The sequence below is a fragment of the Carassius auratus genome, chromosome 35, assembly GCF_003368295.1.
Source record: "Carassius auratus strain Wakin chromosome 35, ASM336829v1, whole genome shotgun sequence".
NCBI classification, from domain to species: Eukaryota; Metazoa; Chordata; class Actinopteri; order Cypriniformes; family Cyprinidae; genus Carassius; species Carassius auratus.
In genome coordinates, this window is record NC_039277.1 from 15,598,385 (window position 1) to 15,622,539 (window position 24,155).

Genomic DNA, 24,155 nt, shown 5'->3' on the forward strand with positions numbered 1-24,155 from the left:
GAAAAAAATAAAAACTAAACACAAATAATACATAAAAATAAGAATCTAATTTATAATAAAATAAATGTTAAATAAAAATGTATACAATACATAAATAATACAAAAATAGAAAATATTTTTAGAATAAATCAATCAATCAATCAATTAATCAATCAATCAATGCAAAATATAGTTTCAAGTAGGGATGTCAACGATTATTTGATGATCGATTAATTGTCGATAAGAGATGCAATCAATTAAAGCTATTGAAGGTCAGTCAACCGATTTAATATTGAGCTGCGTGTGGCTCATGCACAGAACACATGTGAGCGGCGACCTTATATGAATGTGTCGTCATTCATTCATAATGTACAAATTAAGCTTTTAATGTGATTTAAACCTTAAAAGTACATTAAAATGCAAACCACACAAAGTTCTTCCACATGGAAAGCAATAGAAATGTAGTAATTTCAGCAGATAATTATATCTGACTTAAATATATCTGATGTCAACCAAACATAAAAGGTTACACTGGTCAGTTTAAATAGACCTTAGTACCAATCCAATCTGCTGTTATGCCAAGGGTGTTTTGCTCATGAGAAGAGGATGATCTTTTCCGTCTACATGCGAATGCGTGTAAAGTACAAGCCTAATAGTTTAAATTATAAATAACAGTTTAACATTCAAATACATTGTGAGTATGGGAACATTTGGATTTGTGGTGAATGAGACGTGAGCAATAACCTCCAAATCCATCTAGGCAAACCCGCGCTCGCTCCGTCCTCGTCTGCACGCATGCACGGTCACGATCTAATGTACTGCAATGCCAGATTTTTAACAACAAATAGGCCTACCGGGACGCAAAAATGTAACATTTTCCGGAAGTGTCAAGATATCTAAAAATTATTTATTACTGGTGTTTTCTCTCTTGACCTGCTACTGCTATTGGCAGAAGTAGCAAACAGCTAATTTTAGACCATGCATACAAACCAGCACAACAAGCACAAATTACAACAATAAACACCTGAATTAATCATTTGACTAAAATAAGCATCAGTGACGCAGACTTAGTAAATGCATGTCATTAAGGCAGCAGTTGTGGATTGTTTTAAGGCTTTTTTGTGCCTGTGCGTCATGCTACGACTCCTGCGACTCACTGCGCACAGAGTGCCATGACGTTCTGATGTCATTATGAACATTAATATCACAATCATAACACTCATCAATGGAAATCTGTTCAGTGTCATATCCTGCTTTGATTAATATGCAGAATCTCACTAATTGGATGCCTAATTAATTCAGCAGGGCATCCTGGAGATGTTTTGGGGCGACGCACAAAAGATGCCTTAAATAGCAAGTCAGATGCACCGTCATTGATGCACCGTCATTGAATCCCAGATAGCCGAAGGGTACAAAAGTCATTTCTAACATACAAATTCAAGACCTTAAGTGTTGAATGAATACTTGATATGCTTTTAAAAAAAAAAAGGATTTTAAGAGTAAATGGTGTTTTCAGGGTTTATTCATATCTCTTACCCTAAGTATGAGCAAACATGTCTAACAAGTACTAAATAACTCTTAAAACTGCCTTTTGGTTTTAAGGACTGTATCATATTGAAGGTATTCAATTATGGAAAGTGAGTCTTAGATGAACCAATGATATTATTGGATGCAAATTTATTCAAAGCATATGCAAAACTATGAACTCCCAAATATCAGAATCTCATCTCTCTATTCCACTTCAGCTCACATCAGGAGGTGTAGCCGAAGAAGACTCAGTGAAGTGGGGATTTTATTTTATATATTTTGCCTTAATTCTCCATTTCTGGGGGAGAAACATTAAAAATAAATCTTCTTCACCACTGAAATAAAAAAAAAAAAAAAAAAAAAAATTGAGAGCGAAGAAAACACCACCTGCATCTCCCAAATCCCATTCGGCATCCCTATCCTGCATTATGAAGGAGCTTGTCAGGCAGCTAGTGGCCGCCTGCCTCCTCTTCCTCAGCCTGCCGACTCGATGCTCATTCATCATTTACTCAGGCAGAGGCAGCTGAAGCTCAAATACTGACTCGCTGCCTCGTACCGCCAACCGACACGACTCGAACAGCACTTCAGCAAATGTTTCACAACCATTTCAGCCCACAAAACTTTACAGCAACAACCTTAAACTCCAAAAAAAACCTTTAATTCAAAATATATCAAATACAAGTAGGGTTGTCACCATTCTAAATACGAATCTGGATACCACAATGTAATCTAATATAAACATAAAGTAGTGTTGTTATCGTTAACTAAACAAAAATAAAATAAATAATAATAATAATATTAATTGGTCAAATTAAATTAAATATTAGATTTAAAAAAATAAGATTAGATATGCCAAAATAAGTTTACATTGAAATACGAAAATTACTAAATATAAAATAAAAATAAATATTAACTCATAAAAATGTCAAAAACATAAAATTACTAAAACTAAAATTGAAATGAAAATGTAAACACTCCAAATGAAAACTAAAATACAAGCATACAAAATATTTTAATTCAAAACTAATTCACCATACTGTATATACTATAAATAAATAATTACTAAATAGTACTATAGATAAATAATACTAAAATGACTGATTTACACACTCATTTTTTAAAAGTAATTTGTATACATAACATCAATATATTAATAAAATGTATTATATTTTATATTTTCACCAAAGTATCCATTAATTTTTATATACAAGCTTTTGTGGCATAGTTTTAGCAACATTTAAGCCATTTAGCAGTCACCCTTTTTCATAAAGCTGAGCATATGCTGCATTTCAGAGTGTGCGTTCAGACATAAAGTCGAAATGCATATCTGAGATCGTGTGTGACAAACGCATCTGATGCATAATGCCAAGAGAGGAAGAACATTTGTAAAGCAGAACGCATTTAAACAACAATCAAAAGAAAGTGAGGCCATTTGGAAATTGTATTACAAGGGTGGCCGTGCACTCAAAGCAAATGTGTCCGAAACGCATGGCTCAGAACAAGCCTTTTTTTGCATCTTAATCCAGTTAAAATCACGGCAACATGAGCCCGACAGGAAACCGGGAGCAATTCAATCTTCAATTCTCCTGCTTATTAGGAAGCTGAGTGCTGGCTAGCACAGAGCTTTGTGCTGCACCAGAGAACAGGGCCGTGCAAACAGCTGAACCCAGAGATGGCAGGCCGAATGCTGGGTAAACAACGACGACGCACAGCCTCCATCACAAAGCTCCAGACTGGAGGTGTGGAAAGAGAAAACGAGAAAAAGCTTATCCCAAAGTCTCGTCTGTCCCTTTCCCAAAGAAGGCAGCCGTGAAAACAGTGGAGGACGATCTTCCTGCCAGACTTTAATCCATGGAGAAAAATCCCAAATGAGGATGCTTGGGGCAAAGAGGCAGCACGTCGACTTTGATCTGTGCAGAAATTGACTTTATTGTGGGGTTTTTGAAAGCTTGCTGTCTCTCTGCGGTTTGAGCAGCCAGCTGTTTAAGACGAGAAGAAACCTCCCAGAATCTAAACTCAAACTGAGTGATTGTGCCGATCCAAACCATATATGATTTACATACTTCAAAAGCAGATTGTAGGAGGTTTAACACACACTCTATTCGTCCAAATCCAGACACAGTCTGCTTAAATGTATGACAAGCATCAAATCCCCATGGCTTGCACACTCCTGACACTTGTGGGCACTTTTTATCTACAGAACAGAAGAATGAGGACAGAAAATAATAGGAAACCAAAAAGAGGATTTCCCTCATGAGCACCACAGCTCAATGTGTCCTGAACTGTTAGGCCACGGATCTAACAACCTTTTGGCGCTGGTAGTATAAACCACATACAGTGTCTGGGAAAAGGAAATATATGGATGGATATTACATCCCATTCGGTTAAAGGGATGAAAAATGATTACTTGCAGAAACTAAACATTTGGATGAAATGTATTTATACTTTTATAGATTATTTTAAATACAGTTCTTGAATTTTTATTTAATTTAAACTGAGGTAGCAAACAAGATGCAAACTTGAAAACTGAATTTGAATTTAAAAAGGGATAGTTAACCCCCCAAAAAATGTCATCATGATCAGTCATCATTTCCTTAACCTCAAGGTGTTCTTTCTTCTGTTGAACACAAAAGATGATATTTTTGAGGAATTTTGGTAGCCAAACAGTTGACAGTAGCCACTGACTTCCACAGTTTTTCTTCCATACTACGCAAGTAAGTGGCTACTTACGTAGGATTTAAAAAGAAATTCCATATGTAATAAGTGTCAATTTTAACTATATATATATATATATATATATATATATATATATATATATATATATATATATATATATATATATATATATATACACACACACACACACACACACACACACACACAGACAGACACACAGACACATTTTTTTAAACATTTGTGTTTAATATGGATACATTCTTTATATTCAATACATTTATGGATTTATTTAACCATAATTTCACAGAATGCGATTTCCAATTTTTTTCTTAATTGTAAGTAAGTAATTGTAAGTTACTTCCTATTCAAATTTTCTGTGTGTTGTGGCCATTTCAAATCAAATTCAAATTCCAACTCATGAATTAAACATTTAAAAAGGAACTCAATTTATAAATATAAATTTTATTTATTTACTTTTTTTTTAATGCAAACTATTTTCTGTGATAAATCATGTTAGGTTGCCCATGGGCGCAATTATAAATAAAATAAAAAAATATTAATTATATATAAATAAATATATATTATATATAAATTAATTTTAAATAAAATAAAAATATATATAAAATAAAAAAAATACATTAAATAAAATAAAATGTAAAAACAGTGATCAGTCAGAATTTATAAATGTTGTGCTGCTCATAGTGCATGTGCACATGTAATACTATTGTCACAGAATGTGGGGGGAAATCACACAAATAACACGGTACGAATATGTAACTCCAGATATTTTTATACATTTACAAATACTCTTCGGTCAGTTATCTGTACTGCTGCAACAGCAGCGACACGATGTTAAGCAATGCCACTAGAAAGCTTTTAGTGGCCGTCATGTCATAAACACTTGAGATGATCCACCGTCGCTTAAGAAATGAGCTCCCCTATCGTTTATATGATTGTGGTTAATCAATGGAAAAGCAAATTAGGTTTCCAAAGATCACATTTTGTTGGGGTTGGAAGTAAAAACCGTTTCCATTTTGAGCATTAGCAAGTTCATGTTACATATCCCAATCGACTTTGTTTTCATGAGGTAACCATGAGAATGGACACCAGCATGAATATAGGTTATATTAATGTGCTAATAATGAAAAAAACTGTGGACGCCGGGCTCATTTGCTCTCTGGGTTGGCCTTGGCATATGACATATCTTCTGCTAGCTCTTGTGACGCACTTCCACAAGCATCAACAGTATCAGGAGCATCCCAGAGCCTGTTTCTAGATATGACAACCACACACTTGGCTCTTATCGCTGAAAGGAAACCAGCGCCAGCATCCTTATAGGACATTAGTCTTGAGCAGATCGCATTAAATCCTTATCTGCCCAAGGATCAATTAGCATGGCATTCAACACCACTCGCAGGGCCCTTGGAGTGCATTAGAACTCCCCGACAGCCCAAACGAACACAGTGACACGGTGTAATGAGGGAGAACAGACTAGGCTGCCATGTCTGTGTATGGTTTTATACTAACTCCATTAACGTGACCACCGACAGAGAAGTCATTATGCCAAAAATGGACTGATGCAAGGCAGGATCAGGCCGGGTCAAGGACCGCAGCATTGGAGGGAGACATCCGAGGGCAAAAAACTGAAGTTACAGTGTGAGAAAACAAAACATTCCATTTTCAAAATGCCATAACACCATACTACTCAGACTAGTTTTTCTGTGTAATTATGAAGTTATAAATTTTAACAACAAAAAAAAAAACAACTACGAATGAACATATATATATATATATATATATATATATATATACGCCTATGAAAATCATATTGATCATATTGATTTGGAATGACAAAATAGTTTATAAAATATACATGGTCGCGTTTCAAACTAAATGATTACATATATGTATATTTTATGTATATGTATGTGTATGTGTATGTGTATATATATATATATATATATATATATATATATATATATACAGTACACACACATACATACGTTACATAATATATATATATATATATGTGTGTGTGTGTGTGTGAAAGTTTCAATAAAAAATGATGATGGTCCCTAAATTATGTCAAAATGTAGAATTATTTTATGCAAAATTGCTTAAAAAATAATTAAAAAAACATAAAAATGTAAAATAATATATACAAAATGTAAAAAAATAAATATTTATTTCTGAACTATATGGACAGCAATCTGCTTGGTAATCTATTACAAAACTTTGCTGTAGTTTATACAGCATGGCGCTGGCAACCTCAAGATCATGGGTTCAATTCCCAGAGAAAGCAAGTACTGATAAAATGCAAATGTGTTCCTTGAATGCCAAGTCACTTCAGATAAAAGCGTTTGTCAAATGAATAAATGCAAAGGATCAGTAGGCAGCACACAGTACACGCTTCCCAAATAGTAGTTTGCTAGTATGCCACTGAAAACACAACAGCCGGAGGGAGAACCATCCCATCACACTTATGGAGAGAGGTGACATTTTGACCTTGTCTTGGAAAGTGACCTCTAGGAGCTCCCTTTAGACGTGTTCTCACTCCCTGAGGGAGGATGAGGGGAGGTGAGAGGGAAGAGAGGAGGGCTTTATTCCCTCTTGCCGTGGCTTTTATTCTTGGCACAAAAGCCACCGCACGGACTCTGGCACGTAGGATGGCACTGCATGTCTGCCTGAGCCTGATATCCTCCAAATCAGGATGCAAACAACTCCCCCGTGCAACTTTATTAGATTGCCAGAAAAACAAACCGTTTGTAAGCAACATCTGTAAGTCGACGTGAAACGTCATTTTTTTCCATAATTATATATTTTTGAGTGAAATACAATATTTAATCAGGAATTGTTTTTTTCTTTTGAGGACTGAGAATTACACTACTGTTCCAAAGTTCGGGGGCAGTAATAATATTTTTTTGAAATATATTAATACTTTTATTCAGCAAGGATGCATTAAATTGATCAAAAGTGACAGTAAAGACATTTATAATGTTACAAATTATTTCTATTTTAAATAAATGCTGTTTTTTTTAACTTTCTATTCATTGAAAAAGGAACAACAGTTTCCATAAATTCTTAAATATTTTAAACATTGGTAATAATAATAAATAGATCAGCATAATAAATGAGCAGCAAATAAGCATATCAGAATGATTTCTGAATGATCATGTGACACTAAAGTACTAATGTTAAAAATTCAGCTTTGAATCCCAGGAATAAATTACATTTTAAAATATATTCAAATAGAAAGGTTATTTTAAATTACAATAATATTTCACAATATTACTGTTTTTATATATAAATAATATTTCACAATATTAATGTTTATATATATATATATATTTTTTTTTCTTTTTACAATGGAGTCAAAACTTTTCAAAGGTAGTGTATGTGGATTGTAAAAAAGTCCATTAAGTATCATAACAGAGTATAGAGCCAGACAATGGATTTGTAACCATACGAAGTCATTTCACTTTGACAAAAAAAATTGTGTATCAATGATGAACCATTAAAAATAAGAAACAGAAATGCTAATTTATAAAGCAAACTTCATCAATTTGGAGTTTTTAAAACCACAGTCATGTGATATGGTGCATAATAGCTGTAAAGTGCATTTGCTGTTGACTGTACATTGGCAATTAGTCACAGAAAGCAGGCGATGTATTGGACAGAGATGTTCTCGTTTAAGAATCTAGAGCTCTCTGTAATTACTCCTGTTGTGCCTACACTCCAGACGCTCTCAGAGGAAATTCAGCTAATTGGTGCTGAAAAGAGAAATGAGTTTGGGGCCAAACCAGTGATCATCGGCATTGCTGCGCTCTTCGCTCGTCTTCTAAACTGCGCTTTTGAGGTGCACACAACAGCAGACAGCGCATTTGGGTGAACGTAGTCGGATCTATAATTGAACATTTACATCATCCGGCAAGTTGAAACGAGGTAAACCTGAGCTTGTCTGCGCTCTTGTTTTATGAGAGTTAAGGTGACCAGCAGCCCGGGGAACACAGGAAATAGAATCACGCTTCCTTCCTGTAAGTCCTAGCAGCTTTTGATCTTACTCAGAGCACAGCACTGCAAAGAATGAAGCCACAACATCACTGCGCTGATGCACTGTAGCCACATGGGACATACTCATTAAATGAACTGATAAACATCCGCTTTGTCAAGGTTCATCTATCTTTCTAGCATCCATCTTCTAGTGTTCTATCTTTCTAACGTTTTATCCATCTATCCTTCCATCTTTCGAACATTCCATCCATCTGTCCATCCATCTTCATAGCTTTCCATCATCTATACATCAATCCATCTTTCTAGTGTTCTATCTTTCTAGTAGGGATGTAACAATTCACTCAAGTCACGATTTGATTCAATTCACGATTTTGATTTCACGATTCACTTTGATTTGATTAATTATTTTTTTAACAAAATGAGATTTAAAGGTCACATTTTTCGCGTTTTTTTGAAGCTTTGATTGTGTTTAGTGTGCAATATAACATGTGTTCATGTTTCGCGTGTAAAAAAAGTATTTTTCACACACTTCACTTATCTCTATTCCGCTGTTTTCACTGTCATAAAAACGGGCTGATGACTTCCTTGTTCTATGAAGTCCCTCCTTCAGAAATACGTAACGAATTTTTAAATTATTTAAACATCGACACCATCGTGTCAATTGATTAATATGCGCGAGGGAGAGAGAGAGCAAGACGCTCGTGTTGTTTGAAGACAGTGAGCATGCGGCCGGGGCTCGCTCACTCTCTCTCTCTCTCGCACACTCTCTCTCTCCCTCGCGCTCTCTTGCGCTCTCTCGCCTCCTCTCTCTCTCGCGTGCACGCGTCTCACGATCAACTACGACAGCCTACATCGCACATCCTGCGATGTGACTATCGTGGATTCGTACATCGTGATATCGATGCTTAAACGACACATTGTGCAGCCCTAATTGAAATATAACACTATAATAATATAGTCATATAGCACTTGCATATTATTGCTCTTTTGTTGGTTTTGATTGCTTCTATTGTCCTCATTTGTAAGTCGCTTTGGATAAAAGTGTTTGCTAAATGACAACATTTGAATATAATGTAAATATAAAACAAACAAGCCCCAAATCAAATAAATAACACAAATAAAATAAATCTCTTCATATAAACTAAATAAGGCTTTGTCTGTGCTCTTTCAATTTCAATTAGAGGCAACCACTGCCTTTTGATCATGATCCAGACAAAGATGCTGCATATATGCATCATGGGCAGATTTTAATCTAAATTAGATTGTATAATTTAGAAATCTGAAGCAAAAACAGAATGATTTGACTACAGTTTTGTGAAACTATACATAAAAATATCTGCATTAAACAGAAACAGCGGACGAGCTGAACGAAACGCAGATTCACTCTCTGCCAGCAGGCGGCGCTTAAAGTGTTTCCTTGATATCTGCTGTAAACAAAGCAGCACTGCACTTATGAACTTTAATATGCATTATACAGAGGCACGATGAAAAGAAAAAATACTACATAAACTATTCTAAAGACAGTAAGTTCCCCTTTCATATAAGCTCCTACCCCTAATTGAATCACGATTTATTTTTAGCATCTCAACCAATTTGAATCGTCACATATTTTAATAAATTTTCAATCGGCTTATGGTTAATTCTATCGATATATCTACGCATCTATCATTCATCCAACTATCTTTGTAGCATTTTATCGATTCATCATCATTCGAACTTTCTAGTGTTCTGTCTTTCTCATGCTCTATTCAACTATCCAGCCATCCATCATTCATTCATTCTTCTAGAATTCCAACTATCCATCCATCCATTCATCTTTCTTTTGTCTACCCATCCATCATCTATCCATGTATCTTTCTGTCTAACATTCAAACTTACTAGCATTGCATTCACGCATCTGTACGCTACACCATTCATCCATCCATGCACTTTGAGAGTAACTTACATAGTCGTGGAATGCCTTTGCTTCGCTGGAATGCTCACAGGTTTCTCTCCTTTCAGGTGCCGCACAATATAAATCCCAGAATACACTGCAAACCACACAGGGATGCATGAAGCAGTTGGCATGAACAACACATCAGCACATGAGAAACATTTAACAATGCGGATCTTACCACCACCATGAATGTAAGAATCCTGGAGGTTCTCCTAATGTTATGTTCTTCTCCCATCTTATCTGGAGAGAAAGGTGAGAAATACATTGTAAGACTTGTTTCACAGTAAGACTACTTTCTTTTCATTAAATGCCCACCAGCATGTTTTTTTCTAGTCAGCCAAGCTAATTAACTGGTCAATATTTGGCGAGTCCACTTTACAGAGGATGAGATTCCTGCTTGTATCAGTTATAAAATACAAAGACATCTTTGTTAACTGATAATGCACATCAGTTTTCAAATGTAATTTTTGAGTAAATATGTATGTATGTATGATTTGTCAAATATGTTTAATTTAAGCAACAAAGCGGAGTCCAAAGGTATACCATCTCAGGTCAAATTTAATACAAATTATATTATCAGCTATAATAAAAAAGAAAAAAAAATCAATAAAAATTAATTAATGAATACAATAAAAAACCTTTAATTGATTAGTAACCTAGATATAGTCCAGTATATTAACTATTTATTCTTATTTTTAAGTCATAACTTTTCTTGGTTTGAGATCTTTCAAAATCCCAAGACTTAGTTCATTTCCAGGTTTAAAAGGGATTTTTATTTCTAGATTTTTTACACAAAATACTGTTCAGAAGTCTCTTATGCTGATCAAACCTGCATTTTTTTTAATCAAAAATACAGTAAAAAAAGTAATATTGTAAAATATTTGTAAAAATATTAATAACTTCCTTCTATTTTAATGCATTTAAATATGTAATTTTTTCGTGATGCAAAGCTGACATGATCATTCAGAAACAAACATTTCTTATTATTATCAATCAACATTTATGCTGCTTAATATGTTTGTGGAAGCTTTGATACTTTTTTGAGGATTCTTTGATGAATAAAAAATTTGAAACAGTATTTATTTGAAATTTACTGTCACTTTCAGTCAATTCAATGCATCCTTTCTGAATAAATATATGAATTTCAATCAGATTCAACCACTAGCACTTAACTAGTTTAAGTGTATGTTTTACAATATTTGTAGTATATTTAAACTGGACCAAACCTGCTGTTTTGTTTTGTGCTTTAAACACACTTCTCTCTTCCGTAGTAGCTGACTTAAAATATTCTAGTCTGAGACATGTGGACAAGTTAACCTACCAAATCTGAATAAATCGGGCGACTTAAAGTGCTTGCCATTTGTCCTGATTGGCAGAGCTTTAGAATTAGAATGACAATCAGAAATGGTGCACTAAATGTGTATTATTGTGTTTTCTCAGATGGCTTGTACTCTTAAGTGTGTATGACTCATATGCAAATAAGGGTGAGACTATAAATATCGAAGCGGTGCTGTCATAGTTTCCTTCACATAGATCAATCCCACAATGCCTCAGTCAAACTAAAAGGAGCTCATTCAGGCATAAATGATTGTGATCTTCCTTAAAAGCACTACATGGCAAATAAAACACAGGATCAAGAGCAGCTGATATAACAAAGCAAAGATGTGCTTTTCTTCATAGAAAGTGGAATGAGGTGATAATAAACAAGCCAGCACCAATCCAGCATTTCTGCTGAAACAATTTAGTTAGTTCGTTTTTCCAGCGATGCACTGACTCTCCTCCAATCCCATTAAGTGGACACCAAACATCTAATGTGTCCTGCTTGCTCAGCATATCATCTGCGTGTAATTAAATTAGCTGGAGCCCCAGGGGGGCGGGCCGATGCTTACGTGGCCGTGTGCCTGGATGGCACATCGATAAGCGAGAGCTTAAATAAAACCCTGACTGGCTCACCTCTGACAGGAAGGTCTGTGCCGACTTCTGGGCTCCAACATGTAACAAGTACTCGTACACGTAGAGTGCTAGCCTGAGAAACAGACAGAAAAACACACGAACACAGTCTCATTAATATATAAGGTGTATATATATATATATAAGTGCTGGGCGGTATATCAGTTCATACCGAAAAGCGATGTATTTAATTACTCAACGGTCGGAACGAAAGTTATGTTGTGCCGCGGCTGCGCGACACTGTTTCAGACGGACCCTTTACAATGTTGCACTTCTAAGCAGCGACTGCGAGGTATGGTGAGGGTAAACACAGCAGTCCTCTGGTGTTACGTTATAACGCCTGTTTCACACATACTCCGTCTGCAGTGAAAAAACTGTGATATACATTTTTGTTCAAACCGATCAGCACTAATATATAATATATATATATCACTATGCTCTTTTCTATTCAGATACAGGAAAATAATGCTAATGTACCTGAAGAGTTTTAAAGGCTACATATTTTGGACGTCAAGTCTTACATTTACTGATTAAACCTTGTCACTGTTCAAAAGCAAGTATAACAATATCTGAAATCTAATGTAGAATAATATGTTTATAAATACAAATATTATATATGTTATTAGGTCTGTGAATAAAATAATTAATAATTTTAATTAACAATTAAACTCAGTTTTCACAAACCCCAAATTAATGATTCAACATAAAATAATTATTTAATTGCTAACATAATAATAATAATAATAAAAATAATAATAATAATTAGAAATAATCTGCAATTAAGAAACTTAATTTTTCTTATACTGATTTCTGTAATTTTCTTATTAAGCACATTATAAATAAAATGCGTGGTGATAATAATTATTATTATTATTTAAAATGGTTATTAGTACTATTATCATTGTTGTTGTTATATAAATTATTAATTAAAAGTTAGCCACAAAAAAGTGAGAAACACATTAAGAAAAGAAATGTCTAATATTTTATATAGTGCAAATACTAAATTATTTTTTGATTTAAAGGTAAAATCAAGCATGCAATTTTAATAATCTGAGTTACATGTAAAATTTCCATAAAATCTGATCTATTAACAATTTATTTCAATAAACTGAAGCGGCCGGTTGAAATTGACCAATCATAATTTTTTTAAGTTATAAACAGCTTTACATGATTTAAGGTATAATCCATGGCTGAAGCGCAGATAATGGGGGACTAGCTCAAGTTAATCCACATAAGATAGTCTCATCTATTCAGATATTACAAAATCCATGATCCATTACCAGTGTTTGGAATAACGGCGTTTAAAAGAACAACGTTAGGTAACGACGTTATTTTTCAGTAACGGGGTAACCTAACTAATTACTTTTCCCGTCGTTACAACGCCGTTACCATTACTGAAAGTTAAATGCGGTGCGTTACTATGCATTGATTTAATAAACTATGCAATCCGAATGCACCCCTGGCTCACACAGCGAGTGTGGGTTTAAAACAAGATAAGCGATTATGATTGGCTAAGGCAGAGGCATGTGTTTCATGGTAGCCAAATCAGAGCAAGTGTTTTTACACACATGCCGGCACACGCGCCAGCACCAGCGGCGCCAAACACACACACACGCGACGCAACAGCTGAACAGAGATTCGCAGCAGCAGCAGAAATGGCGAGTCAGGAGCAATCCGATGAAAAGTGGGCATTTTCAAGGTGGAGACATAAGCGCTACTTCAAATTCATTGTGGTCAAAGGCAAGAACGTGCATGTAATGTGTACATGTAATGTGTGACGCACACATCTATAAAGCTAGTGGCCCAAAATACTTTTCTTACAAAGATAATACTTGAAGTGCAGGATTAAACTCTTGCTGTCTTTTGACGTGCAATAAATATCGAAAGTTATGTACGAACACCTGTCTGTTCTACTCATTTCAACTGACTTGTGAAAACTGAAAAAAAAAAAAAAAAAAAAAAATTCTTTGACATATAGCAACTTTTTTTTTTTACAGTAACGCAAATAGTTACTTACCCTGGTAACGAGTCACTTTTATTATAGAGTAATTCAGTTACTAACTACTTACTTTTTGGAACAAGTAGTGAGTAACTATAACTAATTACTTTTTTAAAGTAACGTTCCCAACAGTGTCCATTACCATATACGATAGTGGCCAAAATTAGAACTGACAAATATTCAGTGTGATTTTTGCTCTTCACAGTGTCATCCAAAAAAAAAAAAAAAATGTGAGGAGGGAAATAATTTGGACCAAACAGACTGAAGTATGAATCAAAGTTTCCAAAATCAACAAATGGCAAGTTTTACCCCTGAAGAATGTATAAAAAATGAAGAAACCGGTGTTGAAAAGGTCAGGCAAGAGATTGCACCCGAACGGTGAGCACCACAGAAAGACAATCTTTAGATGCAGATCAACTTTCCTGATGCCGAACGATCGATCAAACAAAATGAAACATCAGAGGCATCACTTGTGCCTGTCAGCATATTGTGACGATCGGGACCCAGTGAAAAACAGGGAAAGAGAGATCCAATTGCAGTATGGTTTATTGAGGGTAATCCAAATCGTAATCCAACAAGCAGGGGTCAAAACCAGAATATCATCCAAATAAACAAACAAACAAACAAACAGGATCAGGAAGGGAACAGGAACGGAAACAGGAACTCAGAATGCGAGGAACTCGGAAGAACTAGAAGACTGGGTACGGAAGGAAATGGAAGGAAAGGACTCCATGCAGACAACAGGAAAAGACTGGTAAATTTAGGGTGGCTAACGACTAATAAGTGAAGGCACCTAGTGCAATTAACCGGAGTGCAATTACTGTGATGAAGGGTCAAGGCTTTGTGGGAATTGTAGTGTCTATGGTGAGGTGCCTAAGGGGAAGTGAGACCATTAGTGGACACCCAGGGAAACAGAGACCAGACAGCGTGACACATAGGCCAAAAACTACCATTTCCTTTGAATGATGAACATGGTAACAGAGAAGCGAGGCATCCACATTCATTCATCTTTCTGCATTTTCAGATTTGATCACTTGACTCGGTTCATTAAGACCGGTTCATTTGAGGACACCGCAGCTCTGTGCCTCAATACCAAATATTCCCACACATCCTAAACCTCAGAGTGACATCTGTATTTAGCACTGGTTGAGAATTAATATTAATAAACAGCTAAAGCAGGCCAGGTGGTTGCTAAAGTCTGTTTGGTTGCTATGAGGTTGCTAGGGTGGTTATTGACAGGTCCAAGTCAAATGAGCTCATTCAAAGTCTCTATGATCCAACGATGTGACTTGGGCCCCTCCTTCAATGTAAATCTATGGGACCTTTCATAGATTTCATAGCACAGCATGGCAAGATTTGAGATGTAATTCATGGTTGAAGCATCCATAATGGGTTACTAGTTCAAGTTAATACACATTAGATGCTCTAAAAGCATTCTGGGCTGGTCTAGTCTATTCAGATATTAGAAAAAATAATGCAAATATAGCAGAATAGCTTCAAATTACTTTAGATTTGCAGTCTTAAATCTACAAACTAACATTAAAACTTGTCAATGTTCAAAAACAAATATCACAATATTTGAGGCCTAATGTAGAACAGTAAGTTTAAAAATATATATAAAATGTTATAATAATATATATAATATATTATTATAATATTAGGATCATGAATAAAGATTAAATTAATCTTTTAAAAATGTATCTGTAATTAACGGCAGTATCTGCACAGTAAGAAGCCTTCATTTAATACAAACATAGATGGTACAGACATCAGCTTTTAGCTTTCGTTTTTTAATTGGGTTGAAACTACAGAGAACTGGCCTTAAATGAAAAGATTAACTGTAACCATGTGAAATTAAAGGCAACAACTGCATAGTTCTACAATCCAACCACCACAATCAACACACATTCAACACACATGGGGAAGTTGTGGCCTAACGGTTAGCATGTTGGACTTCAAGGGTTGTGCAATCGAAGGGTTGTGAGTTCGAGTCTCGGGCTGGCAGGAATTGTAGGTGGGGAGAGTGAATGTACAGCGCTCTCTCTCCACCCTCAATACCACGACTGAGGTGCCCTTGAGCAAGGCACTGAACCCCCAACTGCTCCCCAGGCGCCGCAGCATAAATGGCTGCCCACTGCTCCGGGTGTGTGTTCACGGTTTGTGTGTGTGTTCACTGCTGTGTGTGTGTGCACTTTGGATGGGTTAAACGCAGAGCAACAATTCCGAGTATGGGTCACCATACAGTTTAGTCCGTTTCGTTTCTCATCCAACACTCGAGAGGTTGAGCTGAACATCCCTTCACAGGGCACGGACAGGTACAGTATATGCTCGCGCAGCTTCAGTGCACAGGAAAGGCTCTTATTTGTGCTGCAGTACACCAACGGCTGATCGCTTCCTGCTATCTGTGTCTCAGACATGTAGCTCGGCATTTCCAGTGCTGAACGGCTGCCCGTGTCCTGCACACAGATGACAGTGAATGATTACAATGTAGTCTGTGCACGCGAGTGCACTTCTGGAAAAAAGACCAAAAACCAGCTGATTGCCGATCGCATATTTTAAGCAAAATTTGGCCGGTTCCGATTTATGGCCGGTCAACCGGTGCATCCCTAGTTATTGTTTTCAATAGCCAAAAGCAAGTTTGGCCTATTAAATACCAAATAAATATCTTGTTCATGCACACTTTCCTTCTTTCTTGTTTGATGCTTAAAGAAAAAAAAAAAAAAAGAAAAATCAGAAATCTGTATTGGAATAGGCCAATTTGTTTGTAAAAAAATCTGTATCAGAATCGGCCATGAAAAGTCATGATCACGCATCTCTAGTACAAATGCAATTGAGTTTCATAAGCATTTTGCCTTTTCTGTCATTACCAGAGCCTCGTACACAGAGTAGCTGTCCGTAATATGCCACCAAACAGGACAGAGCTTACACCAAGAGATATGCTTCCACTTAGCTGCACCTATTTAAGAGCATGTGAAATGTGGTCAATCAGAGGTAGAGAAATGAATGAAGGGAGAAGGAATATCAGAGGAACAAAGGAGCACGAGCAGGACTATGTGGTGAGGATAAAAACTACGGATACTGACGCAAACAGCAGTGAAGATGAAAGGAGCTGGGTGGGAGGAAAAGTGGGGGGCAATTAATACTCCAGAGGTCTAGAAACTTTGTTAATGTCATGGTGATGGGAATGACGGGGGGAGAAGCGCAGTGAAAATACCCCCTAGCAGGGCTGCAGAATGAACTCAACAGAAAACTCAATGTCCCCCTGCAAGATACTGAACAGAGAAGCTCACAGAATGTTAATCATCAAATAGACATGCCTGTTTCTCTATATTCCTCTTAATATTAGAAATATGATTGGATGAGCCACATATGTTTTCATATATATACTGTATACAGATATATACATATAAATATGAATACATTGTTCTCCACACATGGTTTTTGGCACACACTTGCACCGCATACACTTTCTGACTTCTCAATACATTACAAAAACAGTGAACAGTGAAAAAACATGGTGACTCCAAATACGTGCTACAAAACCAAACCTTGAGAAATTGTATCCATTACTTATACACATTATGCATGGACATTAGTATATATATATATATATATATATATATATATATATATATATATATATATATATATATATATATATATATATATAGCACAATTTTTTTTATTTTAATTTTTTTTAACAAACCTAATAAGTTAAGGAATTAAACTTTGGCAAGTTGATCATAATTAAAATTATTTTAATTATTGATTTAGCCCCCCATTATAAAATTATGCAGCACATAAAAAATGATAAAAAATAATAATCATTATTATTATTATTATATAAATTCAAAATATTTATAGAAAATATTTTTTGAAAAATAATAAAATAAAATCTATTTAGGGCTACATGAAATATAAAAACCACCATAATAAAATATTGAGGGTTTAACATCTGAAGATGTTAAAATGTACAAAAAATGTTTTTAAAGCACTGTCTAAAAAAAGTACTAATCATTTTATTTTATTATTTATTTTATACTACAACAGTATTGTTAGTTACAAGGCTATTATTTTTATGTAATCATAATAATAATAATAATTATTATTATTATTATATTGAATAAGTCAAAAATAGTGGGCATATGAAAACTCAAGTGAAAAGGGTTTTAAAATCTGTTCACTTTATGGTTACTGAAAGATTCTTGAAAAGAATTAAGTGTGAACATTAGCATCAGAGTGTGAGGAAAAAGGTATTGTGGTGTGTTCCCAAAGTTGGGAAGTGTGCAAAAAATTCAACATAGCATATTGATGAGCAATGCTTAGATGCTTCCTGATGCAACTCAAGACAAACACAACAAACAGAGAGAAATGTGATTTCTATAGGTCATTCCATCAGTGGAGCATCCACTGCATCTGTGCAAACGGCTGTTTTTCTGTCAGTGTTTGAGTAAACCTGTGCTTTCATCTGTATTTCTCTTCCCCCTTGAGATGAAACACTGACAGGAGGTGGTGGTAGGGGGTGTAGAGGACTATTAATGTTTCATAACAGTGAGGCGGTCCAGATTAGGACAGGAGATGAAAGGAGTGTTTGGGTGAATGGAGTAATGAGAGAAACGAGGAAAACATTGGTGACCTTTCTGCTCCGAGACGATCAGCAGCCAAACAAAGACGGCCGACTTTCTCCATCAGGTCACTCGAGGATGAAGGCATGTGTGTGACAATCTTCCACAAACACATCATGTACAATTCTCATGAGGAATCCTTCTTTACAGGTGCTGTTGGTGATTTTTGTTGGTGACCGAGACAACTTAAAGTAAAGCATTCATAGGTGGATTTCCCCAAAGAGTCTAAACACTGTGGCACTTCCACACTGCCCTGTTTGAAATGCCCAACACCTCAGTGCTCAACCAATAGATTGAAACTAACCATTTGTCCATACAATGATGCTTAAACCACACCATTTGGTGAATATTGGTGATACTGCACCACAGCTATTTTTTACATTTGGCAAATTCAAAGTAACAGAACGTCTTAACAATGTCGTGGCACCCATCCAGAACACCCTGGCATGACGACTACTTTTGCATGGAAACAACCACTCATATCTTCTTCACAAAAAGTACAAATCAAAAGTGTGTCCTTAGGAGTTTCAATGTAGGATTATGGGACTTGCGCATTATTTTATCAATTCTAGAATGTTTATTAAATCTGCGTTTGTATTGTTGGTATTCATTAAAGTTTATAGGTTGAATGAGTGTATTAATCCACACAGATTATCAGATCAAATCAGCATTTTGAAAACTTCGTGAAACTTTAATTTCACAAACGGCACTGAGTGATTCAGCGCTACTGCATCTTCCCTTTTCAAGAGAACTGTGCACTCACACCCGAAACACGCACAGAGTTGCCCCCTGACAACTTGCAAGTACAGAATTGAGTTATTTTTCACTGTTACTGTTGTGCTTAAACGGTCAAATGCATACATAATGATGTCAAAATGCAGATCTTAGCGAGTATCCACCATAAAACATTCGGTTATGTCTTAAGTGAATGCAAACAGTTGAGAAAGTAAACACATAGGTAACATCATAGTAGCTCTGTGTGTTCTGTCTTAAAGTGACAGCAGCCTAATTTACATGATGTTGTTTGTGTTAAACAAAAACAAAACACAAAAATCACTCACTGCTCTTGACTGAATAACTTTTGTAACTTTAACTATAAAGAGTGAAGACTCTCCAGTGTTTTTATATTTGGTTAATTTATTCAATTTCAAGTATTTCTGTACTTTTCATTTGTACATTTATTCTGTTGTATTAATTTGTACTATACCTTGTAATTTGTTTATTTGTTCTTATTTTATTACTGACTGATAATTTCTTTTTTTAAATGAATTCAATTAAAAGATTGAAAATAAGTTTGCTTGTGTAAGCTATTGAGCAATAAAAATTACAACATGAACACCATTTGAAGGTCTGCTTGCAGATATTTTGCATCTTCCTAACAATATAAATAGAAGTCAACACACAATTCTCCCTCAAAAAAAAAAAAAAAAATCCCCCCTATAAGAGTCACCTAAGGGGGGATTTTTCCAAAGCGAAAAAGTATTCATATCGAGACAAGCGTGTTACCTTTAACTAAAACTAAAACAATATAAACCCATTTATTACTCAAATCAAAATAAATTATAACAATTAAAATCTAATTCTAAATATTTACAAAAACTATAATAGTATATCAGTGATACTAAAATAACACTTTCTTGTTCCATAAATACCACGTGTCAACAAGTGACATTTTAAACATTTTGAATCATATACTCTACTGATTCCAGAAAAAAAATTTCATCCTTTAGTAAAATGTGTCTACAAATCTACTACGAGACTTCAAAAAGAGTGAGACAAACAAGATGTTTCATTCATTTAGTTCATTCACAAACAAGATGACTCATTCAGTGCCGCTCCAAATCATACTCATTTAGTATGAAATGCTTATTTAAAATATGCAATCAGATAATATGCAAAGCACTCCCATACATAACATCAAACACATCAAACAACATTCAATGCATGGAAGTTAACAAGACTGATCCATTCACTTAAAAGATTCATTCAAAAAACTTGGACCTCTTATGTAGTACACAAGTTTGCTGTCTCGGACAGATTCAGCCGAGCAAACCAGATCAATCTGGCAACCCGGTTTACTGCCTATCAAGCTTCGTCATGAACACAGATAATAGCCCTAGAGACAGAAATAAGGAAATAAACTGACGTTGCTTGGCAATACTGGTAAAATATTAAACAAGTTAAACACACCAGCGCCAAAAGAAGTTGTGAGACTGTGTTGGGAGTTCAGGGACCTTAGCAGCACTGCGTTTAGGAAGCACGAGATGTCTGGAAGAATTCGGCTGAGTCACACCTGCGCAGAGAAGGAAAAGCTTATGCCAGTTTGCCATTATCTTCTGCAGCCAGACTCTGCCAGTCTCCCCGAGGGAGCAGGGCAAGGGGCCATCCTGAAAACCCACTGACGTGGCTCTTGGAGGGCCTTTCGTCTCAGCAGAAAGGAGCAGAGAAGAAGAGACAGAACGTTCTGAGGACACCGCTGACATACAGGCAAAAACAAACAGTTTCATCAACGTGTCCCCCGAGGCCGGATTCAGGGAAGTGTCTCCCACAACCTCATCCAACAGAATGCTTTTGAAAGCGAGAACATGTGTCTGCTGCTTCAGAGTGGGATTCTTTAAATTCAAGTGGTGCTTCATTATTAATTGACATCAAGCAACCAGGAGGGATGCTTGTATGTCTAGTCAAACCGCTCGCTAAAGTTCCTAACGTATGCACTTTTGCACGCACTGAATTAAAAACTATAACAGATCCATTCATAAGGTGGAGCACTAATAAACAGAGTGAAAGATCGTTCACATCAAGACTGATACAACAAATTAGGCTGAATTTTACATAATTTATTTTAATTATAATTTATAACAATATAAAAAAATAATTACAAAAATTTTTTAAAATATTAGTTATTATTCTACCATATAAATATATATTTATAAACACTTCAAAAGTATGATTTTTTATAATAAAGAAATTATTTGGCAAGAATGCACTAAATTGATAATAAGAAAAAACATTAATAATGTTAGTAAAGATTTCTATTTCAAACAAATGCGTTTGAAATTTCTACTCCAAAAAATCTTTCAATATTTTTTTTTTTTTACTTTTTTTTTTCTACAAAATATTATGCAGCACAACTGTTTTTAACATAGATAATAATAAGAAATGTTTCTTGAGCAAATAAGCATATTAAAATGAATTCTGAAGAAACACTGAAGACCGGAGTGATGATGCTGAAAATTCAGTTGCGCATCACAGAAAACATTACATAAAAAAATTAGGCAAAATATCACTGTGCCTATAGACGGTGTACTATGTGGCGTCCCATGACCACTACAGCCCATCATGTGTCATGAGCAGACATTCCTGACACTTCACTTTTGATTAAGCACAACATACTCAGGCCTTGCCATCTGGCTTATTCTGAAAGTTACAATTCATAAACATAACAGGAAGTTGAACTGATGGACAATGCAGACAAAATGACTTAAAACCATTGATCTTTTCCTACAATGAAAGGGCTAGGAAAACCATCAAAAAACAAAAGGCGGTTTTCCTCAATCATGCCTGTTTGAGAAAACAATAACTCAAAACAATAATTCTTCTTGATGGGATAAAAGGAAACATCCTAATGATTTTGTTTGTTAAAATTAAAATAAGAGAGGAAGAGCAGAAGTTTTAAGCATCCTGTTTCACATAGTGTAGAAGGTGGTCGAAACTTGACCACATGAGATACGCTTTGATCTTTATCCGGGAAGAAAGACTGACAATGCCATGACATTTGATGATAAGCAAAAGTCTTGTACTACAGCAGAAAAATGACCTTTCATACACCGAGCCGAGCCAGATAATGAACAAACGATTGACTCGTTCTCGAGTCAAGAACCGTTTCGGTCAGACGCGTCCGATTCGAGAACCGAGGAGCTGATGATACTGCGCATGTGTGATTCAGCGTGAAGCAGACCGACACACAGGGCGTCTGAATCGAACTGATTCTTTTGGTGATTGATTCTGAATTGATTCTGTGCAAACCGAAGGCTTGGATCAAGGGCAATCATCGCCAATGACGCCATTACATTGGGCGCAAAAGAACCGGTGAACCATTTTCTTCAACCGGTTTATTGAATCGAACGGTCCGAAAGAACAACTGGTGATCCAAAAACCGATGCAACCAGTTCTTGACTTGAGAACGAGTCAATGTTTTGTTCATTATCTGGCTCGGCTCTGTGTTCATCTTCAGTTCTCTCTTCACTGCAGTTCAGTCAGAGTACTGTTTGAGTACATGAATTACTCTTGGATATTGGTTTGTTTGAACTCAGAGGGAGTGTCAGCCACATTAAATAAGTTAACAGCTTAAGTCATTTGTGGATTAATGCTTATTGGAGACGAGAACCGTTTAAAACGATTCAGTTCCATTTGGTGAACTGGTTCAAAAAGATCTGGTTACATCGAATGATTCGTTCGTGAACCGGATATCACTAAATGGCATGTGTTTTGAAATCTCACTACAAGCTGGAAGAGAAGACAATGCTGAATAAAGTCGTAGTTTTTGCTATTTTTGGACCAAAATGTATTTTCGATGCTTCAAAAAATTCTAACTGACCCTCTGATGTCAAATGGAATACTCTGATGATGATTTTATTACCTTTCTGGACATGGGACAGTAGACCGTACACACAGTTTCAATAGAGGGACTGAGAGCTCTCGGACTAAATCTAAAATATCTTAAACTGTGTTCTGAAGATGAACGGAGGTCTTACGGGTTTGAAACGACATGAGGGTGAGTTATTAATGACATAATTTTGATTATTGGGTGAACTAACCCTTTAAGCTTCACTGAAAACATATAATATTATGTAATATAAAGTCTTTATATAATATTACACAAAATTATATAATATATAAATAAAATCAATATGTAGTTGTTCACATTGCTAGGTGCAAAGGACTCTCAGGCTGAACCTGTGCAAAAAAAAAAAAAAAAGAAAAAAATTTTTTTTACATACAATTTGCACTCTCCTGTGACAGCAGGTCAGTTCACTAGCCTGTCTCCATGATGAAAAGATAACATGTCACAGGCCAGCACCCTCACCATGCAATAGACTCCCATAATGAACAGGCAGTGACAGGGAGGAGAGAAACAAAGTTCCCCAGCAGTTTCTGTGGTGCCTCCTCTCTCCTCTCGTCACGCATGCTTAACCTTGTGCCGCTGCGTGGACCACACTGTTTGCATATTAATGCGTGGAGATATTAGAGAGGTCTGCTCTCCAGAGAATCAGCAGAGGAGAGAGAAACGCAAAACCAAAAACAGATACACAAACACTAACAAACTCAGTAATATACCCACAGCAGGCAGACAAACTGTGAAACCACAAACAGCATTCTGAAACACACCTGGATGTTTCCAGAACTCACAGATTCAAAGACTGGAAATACAAATGCTGTACATAACGTTTGA

General features: G+C 35.7%; 1 protein-coding gene across 2 annotated transcripts in view; it reads right to left on the reverse strand.

Moving 5' to 3' along the window:
* LOC113054590 (single-stranded DNA-binding protein 2) overlaps window positions 1-24,155 on the reverse strand; it is a 60,144-nt gene that overhangs the window by 29,629 nt on the left and 6,360 nt on the right. For both annotated transcript variants that reach the window (XM_026220238.1, XM_026220240.1), the window contains exons 2-4: window positions 12,083-12,155; window positions 10,308-10,369; window positions 10,139-10,223 (exon numbers count right to left, since the gene is read on the reverse strand). In XM_026220238.1, coding sequence (XP_026076023.1) covers window positions 10,139-10,223; window positions 10,308-10,369; window positions 12,083-12,155 — 220 coding nt within the window. The remainder of the gene's footprint in view (window positions 1-10,138; window positions 10,224-10,307; window positions 10,370-12,082; window positions 12,156-24,155) is intronic.